Source organism: Chrysemys picta, chromosome 10 (genome assembly GCF_011386835.1).
Source record: "Chrysemys picta bellii isolate R12L10 chromosome 10, ASM1138683v2, whole genome shotgun sequence".
NCBI lineage: Eukaryota > Metazoa > Chordata > Testudines > Emydidae > Chrysemys > Chrysemys picta.
The window spans coordinates 86,045,814-86,065,227 of record NC_088800.1 but is presented as its reverse complement, the minus strand read 5'-3'; the positions used below and the strand labels follow the sequence as shown (position 1 = coordinate 86,065,227).

Sequence of the window (19,414 nt, the reverse complement as noted above, 5' to 3'; positions counted from 1 at the left end):
ATTACATAGATCTCCATTTTTAAAATAAAGGAGCCAAGCTCTATGACTGTTCGTTACTATGGGGTGATTGAACATGACACACAAAATTACATGTCACCATGGGGAGGCCAAGAAGATAAAGAAACCAGTGGTAACGTCTGTTAAAGAATATTCTGTGCTCAGAGGACTGTGCCTGAACTATACAACGTCCCTTGGAAAGCTTTAAACCCAGCCTAGATCTGGAGAGGCTGTTTGAAAAAAAAAGGGGGGATTTGGTGGGTTTGTGAAACATTTTGTTATCCTCAGCCCAGATTACAGTCAGCAGGTGCCAAAGCCACTGATCCGCACCTGGCTGGCAGCTGCAGGAAAGCAGCCAAAGACTGATTGTTCTTCGTGTCTGTCTAGGGATGGCCCCCGCAGGGCAGGATTGAGGCATGTCTCCATGGCGCCACGAGGGGAAGCTCCCATTCCTGCAGCCTGCGCTCTACTAAATCTATAACTTCTAGGGAGCCTCCAGGGCTCCCGATCTGGCACCTTTTACCAGCATGAAATCACGTTAAACCCACTTTCCATTGCGGATCCCAAAGCACAAGGCTGCGGCTCTCTCTCAAGACGGTCCATGGAAAGGCTTGTTCCACTTGACAGAACAGCTTCACTGCTTAAACACCTCACAGCACAGTTGCTTAGTCAATGGATTAAAACTGGGGGAATCCAAATGTGGCCCCCAGGCTAGGGGGAGGACTGCGCAGACAGCATCTTCACCTCCATACAAAGGAGTCCCTTGTGTTGCCCTCAGAGGACCTCGGCTGGCTAGCCAGAGAGAAGCACTCTCTGGATGGAGATGTGGCTCAAGGAAAGGACAGGTTGCCGAAATGTGGGGACATGGAGAACTCTCCTTAGAAGGCCTTTGAAATCTCCTTGTATGTGATGATCTAGGGCCAAGGTTTTAAACACAATGGAGAACTCAAGTTAGGCTCCTGAGTCCATATTTAAGCACGTAGGTAAGATGGTCGGCTTTCCAAAAGTGCACAGCATCTCCCACTGGAGTCAACAGGAACTACTGCCTGCTAGCACATTTGAGACTCAGGCCACTGATTGACGTGTCTACGTGTGGGCTTAGGGGTGTAACTACAGGAACCCCTTCTTGAGACTCTTGACCCAGACGCACATCAGACACCACCCACTGAGCACAGCCTGTTCCCGACGGGAAGGCAGGCTGTTTGCTCCGAGGGTGTCGTCCACTCTGCTCCTCCTTACGGGATCCTGACTAGAAACCACAGACTTGAAAACCCCCATTGGTGGGATCAGGACCCCTGGGCTGAGCTCATCTAGAAGATGCAGCAGGCTGTTTAGGAGAGTGCTAATTGCAGAAGGAATTCCTGCTCACCCACAAACTTCCTGGGGACCAGCCCTGCTGGCAAAGGAAAGGCAGAGACAAGAGCACAAGGCAACGCCATGCCAGTGGCACGTTATGCTGTAGCTTAAAATCAAACCCAAGGGGAGCCTCTTTGTAGACATGAGATTCATCAGTGTAGATTTCCCCGCTGAGGGGTTCCAGTCTGGGCAATAGATGGGCTGGCCTGGGACACACACGCGTGAAATCTACTTGCTCTGTAAGAAGTTCTGCAGCTCTCGGACACACTCAGGCCAACAGCCGGCTCAGCAGCCCTCTGACTGCCAGCAAGCAAACCTTGGGGAGATGGTCACCTATCCTGTTTGCAGCCTCTCAGAACACTTAATTAGAGAGAAATTTGTAAGCTCTCCCTGGTGCTTTTTCAGGCCCAAGAGGCAATAAAACCTGCACTCTGCAATTACTTCTGACCATCGGGCACATTTCATCTTCGCATTCCTGCTGTCCCTCTGCTCACCCTCCCGTTCTGCATGTCTCCTCCCTCAAAAACATGAACATTGAACCATGGATTCTAAACCCACAGATACACTCCACAGACCCATGAAATACTCCTCCCCCGCCCCCAAAGAATGAATGTTAACACTGGCTATTGAACTTACACAGCATGGGGCTCTTTAAACCTGCCAACCTGTTGGATCTGATACATTAAGTCCCCGCCATTCACGTATTCCATCACAAAATATAAGCGATCCTGAAAGAAAAGAACATGAAAATTAAGAAGAGCGGCAGAATCACAAGAGCAGGGAATTTAGTGAGGTTGAAGATTAGGGGTAGATAGTCACAGCCACCTAACTCCCCGTAGAAGTGCCACTTGTGCCTTCGACAATCTATATATAGCACAGCGTTGTCATTCCTGGTGCCCATCCTCCACCACGATGCAGGCAAAGCCTGGGTCTGCGTGATGCATATAAGGTAACCAGACAGATTCCTAAGTGTGCGGAGCCCATTCTCTGATCCTTGGGGACAGTGGCAAGCTTTGGCCTGTAAGGCAGGTAGGGGTGGAGTAGGACTGGCCGAAGAACAAGAATTGCGTTTTGCCAGGAAAAAAAAAATTGAGGTTTTGCAATTTGGTTTTGCCTGCACTGGAAGAAGAATGAGCCCTTTTGAAATATTTTGCAAGACGAGTGCAAGTGAGCGACCAGAATAGCCAATGGCCGAGTGGTTAGGGCACTTGGACCTGTGCCCTCCCACATCCCAGCTCATTCTCTTAACCAATGAACTACTGACTAGTCTGGGGTCCCCCGCCCCCTCTCCCCTTCCAAATCTTCATTTTAAATAAAAAAATTCCCAGCCAGGTTAGGGAGCAGCCACATCCGTGGGGCTATTGCCCCACTCTGCATACCCAACTCGCATTAACAAAGTGAGAGCTGTAGTCCATCAGCACAATGCACTGCAGTTTGTGGATAAATGACACACACTTGCTCTATTTGGAACTCTGTTCGCAATTTACACTCAGGGTTTTTGACATCAGGGTTTTCTTTTTTCATCTCTTATCTCAAGACACATTTGTCGGCCGCATTCAGGATCCTGGATCACTTGGTATTTTTGCAGTACTGATATGCCAGCAGCTTTTACACAAGAACGTTCAGCTAACGGAGAATCCAAAGCTAGAGCTGCAGTGTTCACATCAGCCCGGACGCCTCCCTTGAATCTTCTTGCATTTGCCAAATGGTGGCCAAACACTTAGTGCACTTACACAGCCAGAAAACCTGCCATTGCAGGACCAGACACAGAGTGTGTTCGCGCTTGTGCCTGTCCATCCATCAAACACATTGCCGCAGCAGAGATTTCAATTAGCAGCCTCCTGGCCCACAAACAGCAGGTCTATCAGGTGAGCCAAAAGGAAGCTGCACTGACCTCATCCTCCCTGAATGTCACTCTCTGCAGAGCCGATATTTAGCCTACCCTCTCTCCAGTTACATTCTGTATTCAAGGGACCTTTATAAAGGGTTAATAAATTAGTAGATGTTTTAATAACTGGTAAATCGATTGTTAGAGAGTCAGACAGGTCAAAAGGTTGCTTATTTCAAACCCCTACTGCTGGGTGTGCTTATAGCTAGCTCTAACGCATGCTGCTTGTGTCTGTAACATGCTTATAACACACACTAACCCTTCATAAAATGTATCCCCCAATACACTGTGTCACCACCCCTCTTTCCCACTTGGCTGGGCGCACACATCCATCTGAAAAATCTGGCAAACAGAATCCCTACCTATCCTGGCTAATAGCCATTGATGGACCTATTCTCCCTGAATTTATCTAGTTCTTTTTTGAACCCCGTTATTGTCTTGGCCTTTACAACATCCTCTGGCACAGAGTTCCACAGGTCGACAGGTTCCACACAGAGAGCAGGGCTCGTTCCTCAAGTAGCACACACCAGGGTGACCCGACATCCTGATATTATTGGGACAGTCTCAATATTAGGGGTTGTGTCTTACCTAGGCAACTATATCTCCCACCCCCAACAAAAAGTGTCCCAGTTTTTCCACACTTGCTATCTGGTCACCCTAGCGCGCACTCAGACACACAGAGCAGGGCTCTTCCCCTCCAGCGGGTGGGGCAGGGACACACCCACCCACACGCACAAATTGCAGGGAAGAAAGTGGGGCACGCAAGTGTATTTCATGGAGGAGTGCACTGGGCTGCATCCAAGACTTGGGGTATTTTTTATCATGGCTGAGGAACAGGGCTTGTGACATCATCCAGTTACAGGCACAAGGGGGTGGGGGGAAAGGTCCCCAGGCCAGGTGGATACACCTCACACCTGCCACAAACAGCTGGAGCCTGTGCTTCAGCAAGAGAGGCAGTAACAGGTCAGTCGTGTGTGTGTGTGTGTGTGTGTGTGTGCGCGCGCCGCATGCACGCTGGCCCTTCACCACCACCACCCTCATCACAAACACACACCCAACTGAAGATGAACAAAGGGAAGTTCAACACAATCCCAGGCAGGAGTGTGCACTCCTCCATAGCAGGGCAGCAGACACCTCCAAGGATAAAACAAGCGTCGGGGAAATAATAGGCGGCAGAGATGATTTGGGGGTATAAAGGAGCAGCCAGATACAGTGGTCATTCAGCAACCAAAACTTGAGAGGGGGCTTTTGATTCCTGGCCTACAATAATGTGAAATATTTCACCCATTGTTTCTCTTGCTCTCTCTGCATTTCTCCTTGAAATAAACCTTACCCTGCTCCCAGGACTACAAAAGCAAGGAAAGCAGAAGATATGCAAATGTGAACAGGTGACATAAAACATGACATTACAAGCATCTAAAATAGGTTTAGACCCATCTGATGTCTGGACGATTTGCACATGGCCCCTCCATACATGTGCACACGGACATGTGCAGTGGAGGGAACTCAGATTCTGAAAGCACAATCACACTTGTAGAATAACTGGAATGTCAGACAATATTGCACATCTTCAGAACGGTTATGTAAAAAGTATCAATCAACATCAATGGGGAAGAACATTAAAAAGGTGGCTACTCGATACAGCCAAGCCAGTACTAAAAAACAGGCCTTCAGCTTCCTTCCCTTTGGAGGAAAACAGAATGTTTGTGCTTTAAAAAAAGTGTATAGATAGATATATAGATACAGCTTCTCTCTTTTATATAGCTATAGAGAAAGAGAAGCCAGATGGCTGGCCTGACTGCAGGCTGGAACAGAAAGCTGCATCGCCAGCTAGGAAAAGCGACTCTGATCCTCAGCATTTTCCACCAACGTTCAATCAGTGCATGCCAAGACTTATCCAGGATTCTGATCAAACATGCATGCCCCCCTCTCACCCAACAGCTGAGTCAGGAACAATGGGATTCTTTGGGTCCCTTTATTCTGCTGATTTTATTTACCATTTCTCCTGCCTTGCTTCACACTGCAACGTGGAGGCAAAGGCAGGACAATACCCATTATTATCGCTTACTATGATGGAAGCGCTCATCTCCGTCCTGGCCCACATGGGAACAAGAGGTGCCTTTACGCTTGATGGGCAGTTAACAGCAGTCCTATGCTGGCCGTGCCTCTGGGATTATAAAGATGCCAGAGTACACTCCCCTTTTTCCAGATTAGCTGGAGCCCACAGGCTTTTAGCTGAGGGTGCAAAATTTCCCCGTGATGCCTGAACAATAATTCTCTCATTCTTTGAGAGGCGGATTTGAGATTTTTTTTTTCTTTAGTAGTCAATTGAACTAACAGCGCAGGCTGGGAACTGTGCTTTGGACTGTGCTCCGAGAAATCAGAGGGCTTGTGCTTGCATTTGATAATACACTCTGCTACACATTTTGATTACATTACAAACATGATTACTACTTAGCTACTGTAGGTCTCCTAGAAATAATCCTGCACTGACTCACTTCAGATGCCACAAAGATGGTGTTTGAAAGAGCTTCCCCTGCCATATTTTGATTACTGTTCTGCAAAGCTGGGCCACACACTTTAAATACACTGAATGTGTTTGGGAAATCCAATTGCTGGGATAATATTAAAGTGTAATCCTCTCTGACTCCACTGGCGTCCGTCTAGCAGACTAGACCGATTACTGTTCCCTGCTCCTGCTGACAAATACCTGGGCGTTTTCATTTACAAGTTGTTCCACAGCTGGCCACAGACGGCTTTAAAAAAATGCTATTTATTATTTGCAGAAGTTAATAAGATGCCTATTTCAATTGGAAATTTCTGGATTTCTTATTAGGTTTCACCATCTGCTCAGCTTCTTAATTCCAAGCAGCGAATACTGACAAAAGTGGTATTTTGCTACCTGGACTGTAACTCAAACCCTAGACAAGGGTCTTTCTGAAAGGCTTAAGGACCAGGTCTAATTCAATCAAGGGCTGGCTGAGAAATTTGCCAGGTTCCCAGCCTGAGGCTCCATGTTTGAACGTGCACACCCGGAGGAAGTGTTTGGTGCATGAAAGGTTGGCAAGAGGGAAACGTACGCGAGCACTTTTCCAAGCACGGTTCTTTGGGTGCGCAGAGAATGCAGTGTGAAATCAGAGGCAGGCTCAAAGGGGGCTGAAAATCTGGCCACATATTTAATTCATATATTTACTTACAGGCATTTCTATAGTGCTTCAGAGCACACTGCAATGTCTCAGGATCACCCGAGGCTTGGGGAGAACTTGGGGTGGTGGATGGGGTTCCCTTCTCCTTGGATTCGGATGATGGGGCATCTTAGGGGCAGGTCTCTACCTGCCACCCCTGCCCTGAAGTGACTGGAGCCTCTTCCCCTTCCCAGCACCCTGAGCTGGTCTAGAGTCCACGGTGCCCGGGGGGGGGGAGGAGGCTCACCCCACTAACGTTCACATTGGATACAAACCCCTCAGTTACACAAGGCCTCTCTGAGGGGCATGTTGCACAGGGCTGATGGCAATGTAAAGGTTGCCCACTTACCATTGTTTGAAAGCAGGAGTGAAGCTGCGTTAGGAACGGAGGCTTCCCAGCCAGAGCCAGCACTCGCTTCTCAACCATCGTGCACTCCACGTCGTCGTCCTGAATAACGACGTCCTTCTTCAGGATCTTAACGGCATAGAGCTCATCGGTGCCTTTTCTTTCCGAGAGCATGACCTGTGCGGGAAACGGGAGAATTGCTTACGCTGTGCCTGTGCCCGGGCTACGTTTCTACTTCGTCCTCACAGATGCCAGGAGATCCACCTAGGGCTTGTTTATTTGGCTATGGCTCCCATTACCACGGTGTGAGAGCATCTCGGGAATACTTACCCTCCCAACAACACGGTGAGGTCGTTTAATACTTTTATCCTCATGTCACAGATGGGGAATTGGGGTCCAGAGACACTGCCGGTCAGATTCTCAGGGGTATCTATCCACATCTTTAGGCACCTAATACCATTACAAATCTGGCCCTACTTGCTTTACCCTGGAGTCTGTGGAAAACCCAGGAATTGAACCCAGATCTCCGGTCCAGGGACTTAACCACAAGACCAGCCTTCTTCTCCGAGTGCCCATCCATATTTGGGGTGCTCTGAATGGAAGCAGCACTGGTGGATGAGCCTCCGATTCAGAGAGTCCTCATCAAATACCACAGTGGTAAAAAGTTATGCAACTATCTTAATTCGCTTCCACTTTGTTTGACAGTGAATGAAAGGCGGCACTCTTGATACCCCCAGGGTAAATTGAAACACAATTATTCATCTGGCCCATCACTCAGCAACTGCTTTACTTCATGAAGAATAATTTGTTCACCTAATATTTTAAACCAGTTGTGTCAATCTGCAGATTTATTTATTATAATAAACGGAGGCTGCCGTCTCCTGCTAGAGCGATTTTGTCTCATTAATCAAATCAGCACGAATGAGGACTCCTGAAAATCCTGCCGACACCCCACAGATTATGAAGATACATTGCTTCAATTTGGTGTGGGCTGCTTCCGAAACAAACACCGCTCACCAGCGGCCACGTTTTGCTTCCCATTTTCTCTCTCTCTCGTTGTGTTAAATTCAAATAGTCAGTGGAATGGAATTACTTTACATTTAAAAGAGACTATTAAAATCCTTAGTCACACTGAGAACATACGTTAGGCTGTTTTGAAAATAAATTAGGAGAAATGAACATCAATAGAGTGGAAAAGAAATAATTTAAGACCATAGCAGAGCTGAAAAAAAACAACCTAGGCAGCATCCTGTGGACTTTTGAAAGGCAAGAGAATAGAATCCCAGCAAAAATACTGCTGTTTGGGTGATAGATGTGACCCTAAGAGCGCGGCAACGTCCCCAGGAGAGGGTCCATGATTCTGTCACAGCAACTCCTATCTGGCCTGACCAACTCACTACACCTAACACATTGCTGGCATGGTATTTATCTCCAAAGAATGTTGTGTACGGTATCAAATGAAAGCTTGTAACATGCTGGTCATCAGGACCATGGCATGATGGCTGTCCAGATAACAATTAAGAAGCTGTTTGTGTATACTGAAAATATGTTTAAACCAAGCAAACTAGGCAGGGCTGATAAAGGTTTCCCAGATAAAGGAACGTTGACTTGCCAGTCTGCCCAGGTCTCTCACGTGTAAATGGAGCAGGGTTTGCCAGAGACAATGGGAATTATAATTGCATATTGAGTCAGCAGGAAGAGCAAACTAACAGAAGGATGAGAAGAACAGCATGGCGTGTGGTGCTGAAGAATAGAGGGGCAGATGAACTTTTTCTGGGGGTGCGTTTCACAGGATAGATCTCAAAGATTTACTGGACTATAAGAAGAGGGGGAACAAACCTCTGCGGGAGCAAAAAGAGCAGCACTGTTTATATCCACAAAAGCTGGATCCTGGCTGGCCGGCACTTCCGACACAGAGGAGACTTTCGGTGAGCAATCCTTGTCTAAGGCAGTTTTAGACGGTTACGGTTAGTCACTAGAAAGCATGTTAGACTTCTGGTTGATTTATAACCATTTTCTGTTTTTATTAGCCTCGCTTAGTATCACCTGAATCGCTGTTTTTTATTAATAAGCTTATTCTTGGCTTTACCAAATGTTCCTCTCAGTACAAGATATTCAAGTGTGAATCCTCAGCCGAGCCAACAGGAAGGTGTGTTTGCTGTCGCTCTGGAGACAGTGGACTTGGTCATTTCTGTGACGGGCTGGACCCTGCACGCCAATGCTCTTTCAAGGGGCTCAGGCACTGCCTTGCCCCAAGTGTTCTCTGCATGGTGAAGGAAGGGCTGGCAGAGTCCGGAGGAGCGTAGGGCTGGTAACAGAGAGCTGATGCACAGTCTAGCAGCAGCAGCAGCAAATCTCTCGCATGCCACGGAAGAGGAGGTAATTTACAGTTCTGGATGCCCCCAAGACAGTGTCACAGGAGGTAGATTAAATACAGTGACAATATCTATGTTTCACCGTAGGGCTAGGAAGGGTTTTATTAAATAGGGTTCACGGGGCCTAATTCTACTGTGGTACAGCGATGTAAACCGAGAATAACCCCCCAGGTGTGCAGTTTTATATTTAAATGAGTAACAGAGCAGAATGCGTCCGAGTCTGTCTAAGATTAGTAGATAAAACCCTGATGACTGAGCATAGGTCAAGTGTTTTGGCAAATATTTGCACATTCAAATGAGAATCGCGGCTGGTGGGGACATTCATTATTACTCAGCTTAATGAATGTACCAACACCACCGGACAGTTCCACACAGCTGTTCCATATCAAAGCCCAACTAACTCATCCCCACAGTTCCCCATGTGGCAGGTTAATGGTATTGCCCGAACCCTACGGATGGGGAAAGCGCGGCACTAAGGCAGAGGGACTTGCCCGAGCCGGGATTAGAACCTCAGTGTCCCCGACTCTGCTCAGACCAGGAGACCACAGTTCTGTCTCCTTCCTCGACAAATGGTTGCAGACAACTGACCTGACGCAGTACCGGCCACATCCTCAGCTGGCGTCACTTGGCATCCTCCACTGAAGTCAACAGGATTGCGCTTGTGCTTACAACCAAGCACGTGCTTAAATACTTTACTAGATGGCAGGCCAGTGCGCTCAGCATCTTGGAGGATCAAGCCTCGGGGCTTGCACCGAAGCTCAGGGAAAGCCTTGGAAAGAGTCTCGTGGACCTTAATGGGCACTGGGACAGAATAGTATTTGTATGACAGTAGCACTTTGAGTCCCCAGTCTTCAAATTGAAGTTCAAATCCCTCAGCAGCCTGACAAGCATGTGTGTGTAGAGGCAGGCATTCGCTGGGCCATGAGGACAAGAACATGAAGAAGATTACTAGCATGTGTCCTTTCTTACTAGGGACAATGTCCTGCACCCTGATGCCTTGGAGAGGAGAGAAGGTCAATCCACCCTCTAGTATTTTTGAAACCATTGCTTGGAGAAGGTATGTCCTGAAGCCTCAGAAGGAAAGGTCCCTAGTTTCCCTTGACTGTTCTTCACTAGCTCATGAATGACATCAGGAATCAAACTGCGGGTGGAGGGGAATGGTGTTAACACTTCTCTGAGCAGGAGCTAAGTTCTGCCCACCTGTGAAGCTAGAATGAGAGGTCACTGACAATTGACCATGGGGATCTTCAGAATATAACCACCATTCTTTCTTGTAAGCTTTAATCATCAGTGAGTTACAAACATTGACATTTAAGTCATCACCATTAGGGTTCAGAGCTGACACCCTAACAGAGGCAAACAGCGACAGTTTGCACCTCTTAGAGCTACTGTTTTAGGCTGTCTGCAAATTCAGGCAGAAGCTGCCAGTCCGCACTTCAGATGGCCACTGCCTCCATGAGGGCTAGAGGGTCTTTCTTTGTTTTTTAATGACGCATACAATGTAGGCAGAAGACCAGTTTAGCAAGTCACCCAATGAGGGACAGGGACAAGGAGCAAGAACCTTCTTGAATTTAGTCGCAGTTCTCCTGTCAATTCACTGCATGACTTGAACAAGTCCCTCTCTGTATCTCCAGCTACACAACTGGGATAGTTCTACTAGTCCACTTTGCAGGAGCAATTTGTAGGGATAAAGTGGTTATTTCCTGTAAAGTGCTTTGACTATGAAAAGTGCTATAGAAGCACACAGTTAAGATTCCTTTATTCTGTCTGTTGCATCTGACCCGTGCAAGCACTTACAGTTTTGCATGAACTAAGGAATATTTTAAGTTGATCACTGACATTTATCCTTAACATTCTCGTGTAGGCAGTTTAGGTTTATAAGTCATCCGGGTTATGTTTTAACAGAGTTGATTTTAACTGATCAAAAAGGATGGGCTTTGGTTCCTGAAAGCCATCTGAAGAAGGGAAATTATCTGGAAGTGAGTGAATAAACCATGTTGTTCATGTCTGGAAGGATCAGGGCTCCAGTTGGCTAGACACTTCTTTCTGAAAGGCTACAGGGCATCTCTAAACCTTGTGTCTCAGCATGAAGGCCACAAGTGGACTGCTTTCTTGAAACCAAGAGCAAGAGTTGTCTCAGTTATGAAGCAGAGGCATCATGGTGCATTACAAAACTTGGAGAGTTTGGATACTTTTTAAAAATGCTGTGCCTGGAAGCCTCCAGGAGAGTGTGTGCATCTTTTTGATAAGAAAGCTCATTGAGGGATAAACACACTGGGACGTTTTCCCTGAGGTACCCCCCCAAAAAAAAATTAAAAAAAATTTGATTACACTTCAAGATAAAAGCCACTGGAGTGCAGGGTTCAGTAACTGTAAATAATTATGTGGTGGATTCAGACTCTGCTTAGTCAATTGGAGCCTAGCCCTCCAGGGTGAAAACCCCCAATAGATTGATGGATGGTGCCGAAGTGATGTCCGTGTACCTTTCTCATCAAATTGGAGGGCACATCTGTTGCCACATCAGTGTTCTTAGTGTCGGCAATGGAATGAGAGGCCACAGTTTCCTGGTGTACAAAATTAAATGGGAAAAAACTGCTCTAGGGTTTACTTAAGCTGTAAATGTTCTATTCAGTGGCTCTCCAATGGCATACCAACGCTGAAACGTGTGGCAGGCATCTCAGTGGGCTGGTCTAAAGATTGTGAGCCAGGCAGTTCCACATCACTAACATACAGGAGGAAAACCAGAGTTTCTTCTCTGCAGCTGCGTAAGAAATCAGTGGGCACTTGCACAGAGTGTATGTATGATGTATGCTACTAAGCCTGGGTCAATGTAGGACTCTGTGTTTAGATCCAGACTGACAGACACACGGGGTCACACAAGTGTAAACGCGGAGTTGCTTCACTTAAGTCAGCGGAGCCACTCTGAATTCAGACCTGCACAACCGAGGAGAGGACCTGACCCTTGGCCTGTTTGGAAGGTACTTTCCAGACCGCTGGGAGAGGCATTCTGCGCAAATAAGGTAGTGTAGTGTCTACAGAGTTTGCTTCCTTGCTACACTCACCTACGTCACTTTAGCAGCACCCACGGCACCTGAAACCCTATAAATACTGGAGCAGAGAAAAAAAACAAAAACAAAAAAAACCAGTGGTTTATACCATTGTCTTCAGTGCCATCCTACTGCAAACTGCAACTAAAACTGATCTGTCTAGGTACTTATATGACCCTCATCAACACAGTAGCTGAGCGCCTCCTAGAACTTCTATATAAAGTGATTCAATTCCAAGATAAAAACGGCCACCGGTGAGCAGTTTTCAGCAACTGTAAATCATTACCGGTATGTGATGGATCCAAACATGAAAGCTCTCCCCCACGCCAGGGAAATAATCAACCCTAGACATGCAGAAGAGTAAATAACCCAAAACTCATTCAGCCAGGGGATCCTGCCAACACCCTGATCTGCAGAAGCAAAAGGCTCAGGCCTTTCCAGAGAAAAGCCATAAAACCCAAGCTCACTCGTGTCACAGACTGAGTAGCTGCAAAATATGAACCAGCTGCATAAATTTAGCTTTTTACAATTTTGGTTAGACCAGAGGGAGGCTTTGCCAACATTGCACTGTTCAATTAAAAACTGGCCTAGGGAATTATGGGTCCCTTCTCCCCCTCCACCTGCTAAAGCTCAAGGAGAATCCTATAATTTATAGCTGCTTGGGTCTGCTCTGGTCCTGGCTATCAGAGCAGCCAAAGAGGGGGAGCAGATGGGCCTGTCCCCAGCCCAGGAATGGGCCAAGATGCCCTGGATTTAGCGAAGGGTGGCCTTTTTCTTGCTAAGCACATTTCAGCCTGAGTCCAGGTGGAACTGAAGACCAAACACTCACTCAATGAAATGTGATGCCATTATTTTACTGAGCTCCCACAGCAGTAACAAAGCCAGACGAGAACTGTTCCATCCCATGACCCTCAAGCCGGTCTTTGCGGTGGCTTTACACCTACAGAACACGCTCTGTAAGATAGATTGCAATTCCTTTTCTGGCACACGAGAAGCTGATATTTAACTTGATTTATTCCTGTAAGAGAGTATATGTGCTTGGGACGGTTCCAGCATAATAACTGGAGGCAGTCCAACTCTGGATGAGGAGAGGACAGGTTTGTTAAACTCCACCGAGGCCAATATCTAGGTTTTCCTGATGCTTGCCAGCCGTAGCATGCAAGCGAGGAGAATACTAAGCAGTAAATGCTGGCTCTGGGTACCAAAGAGTTAACCAGTTTATTAGTGAAACAGGGATTCACTAAAATAGGTTCAATTATACTCTAACAGCTCTTACAGGCTGTTTTGAATCTAAAAAAAAAAATCAATGACTTGATAGGTGGTTTACCACGTACGGCAAAACATGGAGCTAGACAGTTTAAGCTGCGGCAACACAGGCTGTGGAAGGAGGCTACTGTGACAGATACAAATTACTGCTAGCCAGGCTGCACATGTCTAGGGCAGAATGTGTTTCTCAGACCTGCACAGCAGAGCTCAGCCATCCAATTGGGCAGTTACGGGGAACAAGCAACGAACATAAGAACATAGCCCAGTATCCTGTCTTTCCGACAGTGGCCAATGCCAGGTGCCCCACAGGGAATGAACAGAACAGGGAATCATCAAGTGATCCATCCCCTGTCGCCCATTCCCAGCTTCTGGCAAACAGAGGCCAGGGACACCATCCCTGCCCATCCTGGCTAATAGCCATCGAGGGATCGATCCTCCATGAACTTAGCTAGTTCTTGAAGCCTGGACAGATCTAAGGAAACAAGATGCCCCATTATGGGGGAAAAGATTGTTTTGTGCTGATGTCACCTTAGACCCAGTGCCTCCCTGCCAACATGCCCATTTCACACGCTAGCTAGCTCATGGGCTGGGATGGATTTGATGATCCGCATGGTTAATTTTGAAATGTCCAACAGCTCCATCTTACTAAGTGGAAAATAAATAATAATAAACGACGTTCTCTCCACACAGTCCTTAAAAGCCTTAAATCCTCTAAAGCGTTTTCCCAGATATCCCTCCGGCAGAGAGACGCGCAGCTGGAACTCCTTGATTTCAGAATGTTAAGGAACAAATGTGCAGCAAAGGATGAGAGGAAAAAAGTGGGGAACCCTCCCACTGGGGAATAGCGGGAGCCGGGCTGGATCTAATCGCACAGACCAACGTTCTGTTTTAACGAGCACTAATTAGCATATTTATAACAGTCTGTTCCACAGAACCGTTGCTGTCACATTCCCTTACATAAGCCACGATTCCAACTGAGGGGTTTGTTAAGGTTTCTCAAAATAAAAAGAAGAGGAGAAAAAACTCCCAAATTCCCAGATGCCAAAGCAGGAGACTTTCAAAGGGATTATTTGTGTGGTGGAGGAGGAGGAGTGGGGCGGGGAAGAGTGGGCAAAAGCAGCGGCTAGTTTTCATTTGTAAGATTTTAGTGGTGTTGTTTTAAACTGCGGTTGGCTAGGGTCTGAGATGACAAACCAGAAGGCACTTGGGAGAGGTCACAGCTGGCAGAGAATGTTTAGGTGGTTTGTGACTGTGCTCCATTTAGTATCGATTTGACAGGCTTACAGGGGAAAGTTGAAGACCGGTTCGGATGTTCCTGGGTGTGAGAGAGATTTGGATTGATTGACTGCCTGAGTTAATCTGCATGTGATTATTTAATACTGCTGGGCAGTCACTAATTAATTGTTTGGGGGCCCATCGCTTTCTGTGCGGGGGGGTTATTTTGTTGTTTAAAGCTAAAGAACTAGAATAAACCTGCATGCATCTTCACTACTATTTTAGCTTTAGAACCAAGAGCAAACAGCTAAAATGGACCCTCTCCAGAGCTGTCGCTTCGAGAAGCTCCTGGGGCAGGTGCCCGGACGGAGAATCTGATGGTTCTAAGGGCTGAGGGAAGTTAACACATTTGCTGTTCAGTAACACTTTCTGGAGGATCTCAAACCCCCCACAAACATCATTTATTCTGTGAACTATTTCCATTTCCAGATGGTAAAACAGCGGTTGTGACTCGCTCGAGGTCATGAGTTGGTGCCAGAGCAAGGAACAGAACCCAGACTCCTGACTCTAGCCTTGGTCTAGCCATGAGAGAACACTTCCTCCATCTGGATGAGTAAAGGAGGGTAAATATAGGGTGAATCCTGAAGGACACAATTTTGATCCATTATATTTATCAGAGACATTAGCATCGTGTCCTCTCGGTACACTGTCACCCCCCCTCCCCCCATCCAAGACATTTATACTGAGGTGGAGAAATATTCCTCTATTAAGAAAGCTCAGTAAACAGTCTGGTGTCAGGCCATCTGTCATAGCGGTGAACGATGTATTGATACACCAACAACGGAAACACAGCCTTCCGCCTAGTCTAGACTTTGAAGCTGAAGTAGCAATTTCAGGATTGGAATTTCTAATGAAAATCTTGATAAAGTTGGCAAAACACTAAGGAAAATGAAGACTCTAGAATCCCACAATTACTAGAAGAAATAAATTCTCTTACCGCACATAACTGGTCTGTAAAGCCAATTAAAACATTCATGTAGATTTTTAATTATTAGAGAGGAAAAAACACTCAGTTGAACAGAAAGAGCTTTAACACATGTATATACACACACACTCGGTATGTATGTAACCCTATTTCCAGAAAGAGAATCTCAAATTTTTAATCTCTAACCAGATACCTGAATTTCAGCATTCCTTACTATGACTGGGATGCATCAGAAATTGATAAATTGCTACACAGTCCTCAGGTGAAAGGTGGTCAAAATAGCAGAGCACTCTCCACCTTAAATCAATACCCTCTAGTCCCGGATATCGCCCTGGTGACAGCACCTGAACACCACTGGTGCCTCTTCTAAGTGGAATTTCCCAGGACACAAAAATGGAACCTTGGCTGTCTTAGTGCTCCAGCCTTTCCACGGAGAAGCATTGGAAGACAGCAAGACGTGCTTTGGTGTTTATGACATGATCCCTTTTTAAAGCAGGTATCTACGTTTTCAACGGGATGGTTCTACCTGCTGACCGAACAGTTCTCTGCCCTCGCGCTGTACTGCAGAGGAGACCCCAAGGCAGTCCTGCCTACATCGCTTACACAATCTAGAGCCAAGCCCCTCTGGTTTCCCGGCTGCAGTCACTGGAAGCGCTCATTCTCCTCTCTGCTGACAGTGTGACTGCAGCAATTAGCGCTCATTCTTCTAGTCACCTGCCAAATTCAGATGCGAGCTCCCTTCCCACATGGCCTGTCCTCTCCCCAATCCTGCCATCTAATGAGATGGGGAACGCGCACATATCGAAGGCCAGCCAGGCTCCCAGGCATCACTCCTAGGCCCAGCCTACTGCTCTGGAGCAACGAGGCAGAGCCTAGATTAGGAATTATTATGGACACATGGAAGTCAAGCACAGCCCTGTTCACAGATGTACGAACACATGGACCTCCTCAGACCGCACCTTTCCAAAGCTTCCTTTCCCCAGCACCATGAGGAAATTAAAATCTGACAGTTTCATCCGGTCTCGGTTTCCATTGTTGTCAAATTTGGAAATCGCATGCGTCATCCTCTCCTCGGCTGCCTTGGCGCCTGGACCAATCCTGGCTCTCTGAAAGAGGAAGAGTGGGGGGGGGGAAATCAAGTGAAATGACAAGAAAGACCATTTTTAAGACTGAGTGTATGTTAAAGGGATTATTTCTAGGCAAAACATTAGGCTGAGCTGGGACTGCCTTTTCCATATGAACAATCAAACCACCACCCAGGTCACAATTTGGTAGGTTTGCAAACATAGTGCATTGCATTGCTCCCCGTATTTTCAAACAAATCTCCTTGGAAGGTCTCCTACCCATTACTCCTCCCTGGAGAGCTCACTGGCTGTCTCCCTCCTCTCCTGCAGCTTTCAGAACATTGAGAAAATCTAACTTAACTGGTGAGGGGAGAGCTTCCCTCAAGGTATCGAAAAAGTAATTAGAAACAGAAAAAGACACCAATTACATTCCACCTAGACCACTCCCCTGGGGACACTACACTGCATATTTTCCACTTCTTTGTCCTGTCTCTTTTTAAATGCCTTTGTTCATGGGGCTTCCACCATTTCCCCTGGGAAGGCATTTCCTTAGAAGAGGGAGTCTCTAAGCTCCAGCTACAATACAGAGAATATTAACCCCTCCTGGAATACTTGTAAGTAATCTGCGGAATGCCCTTACAAATTGCTATCAGAGGGAGCAACCAGGGAGCGTCCCCAAGCATGCCACAGGTTAACGGAACATTTAAAACTCTGTTCTCCCCCCAGACACGTGAGAGAATGCTCATCAGTAACAGCACAGTGATAAGATCTAGGAATAAAAAAACCACATGGGCTTAGATGAGCTGCTTCCTTTACAAAGGCAAACTGTATGCGTTGGGTCCCTGGCCTTATGCACAAAGGGCTGTTAAATACAAACATGTTGGAGTAAAATAAGGGGAATTTTTATCCAGCCCAGACTTTATTAACATCTGATATTAAAGAGAACTGGGCTCCTCTGTCATTTCAGGCTGAATGCATGAAACCACAAATACATTTCTGAGAACAGACTCCACAGTGCTTCTTCTTCTGCATCCTCAAAGCAATCACACAAGCTGGTCGAATCACAATTGCTTATTAAGAAGCCTCGCAAAAGACATTTTTAAGCACTAAAGCTCATCACTTGTCATTGGTCCAGTGGCTATCTAACTTACTGAACCAGAATTTGTAAAAGCTATCTCACAATGTATTCCGTTTTAATTTTCAGAAATATGCCACACTGTAGAGCCTGCACAGAGCTCAGTCTAGCATGAAATTCCATTAACCCGATTCCAGCAGCTCAATTTTAGTGTTGCTCATAGCTCCTCCAGATAGGAGGCTCACAAGTAATCACCAAGACTTTGCTGGTGCTAATTGGTTATTGCAAGGTTCTCTCTGCTGTAAAAGTCTCCATTCAAGGTCACCTGCAGCACCTACCAATAGGTGACCGAAGGCCTTGCACTGAAAACGAAAGAAAACGTTGCAAAAACCTGAAGCCATCGATGCCTAATTGCAGCTGCAATTCTGAATGAGTGCTCCAGGGAAGAGGTTGAAGTCATTGAGCGGCCTTATGTCCAAGACTGGCTGCAAACAGAATGACAGCCTCGGACCTGTGCGTAAATCTAGAACCCTAGCCTTTTTTTAAAAAACCCACTGATTCAGCCTCCCAGAAAAGTGCAGTTTTCATAAGTAATTTTTAGACTTTTTAACAATGTTTCCAAAGTTCTCTAGCTAAGGTGGAATCCTGCCCAAACCCATTGTATTTTCTTAGTATTCAGAACGAGACGTGTGACAGTGAATAAAATCCAGGCACTCCCAGCAGGGGGCAGGTTTCTGCTTCCCCTAGTTGGCCCCCTTGGTGGGTAGCTCCATCTGGCACCCAGTGCTGGGGCTGAAGCAGAAATGAAAGTCAAGCAGCCACTTGCCTCTCACCATGACTAGCACTGGTCAGAGCTGAACTGGTGAGAGCAGCGGTGGGACGTTTGGCCGGTGGGAGGGGAGCCTAGGGTGGACACCACGTCTGATGGGGGTTGGAATAAACTTTCCCCACAGTCAAGTTAGTCCATCAGTGCCCTTCTACTGAAGCTCCTGATATTAGCCATTGGCAAACAGAACATTCAGCAAAAAGAAGAACAGGAGTACTTGTGGCACCTTAGAGACTAACAAATTTATTAGAGCATAAGCTTTCGTGGACTACAGCCCACTTCTTCGGATGCATCCGAAGAAGTGGGCTGTAGTCCACGAAAGTTTATGCTCTAATAAATTTGTTAGTCTCTAAGGTGCCACAAGTACTCCTGTTCTTCTTTTTGCGGATACAGACTAACACGGCTGTTACTCTGAAAGAACATTCAGCTAGATGGCTCTGGTCTGCAACGGCAATTCCTAAGACCGTTTTTACTGACATAAGATCATAATTCATGCACAGGAGGGTGCAGAATTAGGGATTCATGTTTCACTTTAGCCTCAGCACTTCTTAACACAGTGTTCTTAACCACGCACACTTGGTATTGGATTAATATTGTTTGGGGCATTGAATTTGACTTAAGAGGTTTCCTATTTGTACAATTAAACAAACTAAAGCCCATCCTGGGTTGTATACTTTTGCCTGTAAAAGTTCTTAGCAGGTCACATTCCAGAGCCATTTTAATACAGGTGAAAATATAGGCACAATGAAGAGGAATATTCATATTAGGGGCAAACATTTCCACATGGTA

General features: G+C 46.5%; 1 protein-coding gene across 4 annotated transcripts in view; it reads right to left on the bottom strand.

Moving 5' to 3' along the window:
• PRKCB (protein kinase C beta) overlaps positions 1-19,414 on the bottom strand; it is a 235,275-nt gene that overhangs the window by 47,654 nt on the left and 168,207 nt on the right. For all 4 annotated transcript variants that reach the window (XM_005288918.3, XM_005288917.4, XM_005288920.5 and 1 more), the window contains 3 exons: positions 16,620-16,766; positions 6,776-6,949; positions 1,990-2,081 (listed from right to left, as the gene is read on the bottom strand). In XM_005288918.3, coding sequence (XP_005288975.1) covers positions 1,990-2,081; positions 6,776-6,949; positions 16,620-16,766 — 413 coding nt within the window. The remainder of the gene's footprint in view (positions 1-1,989; positions 2,082-6,775; positions 6,950-16,619; positions 16,767-19,414) is intronic.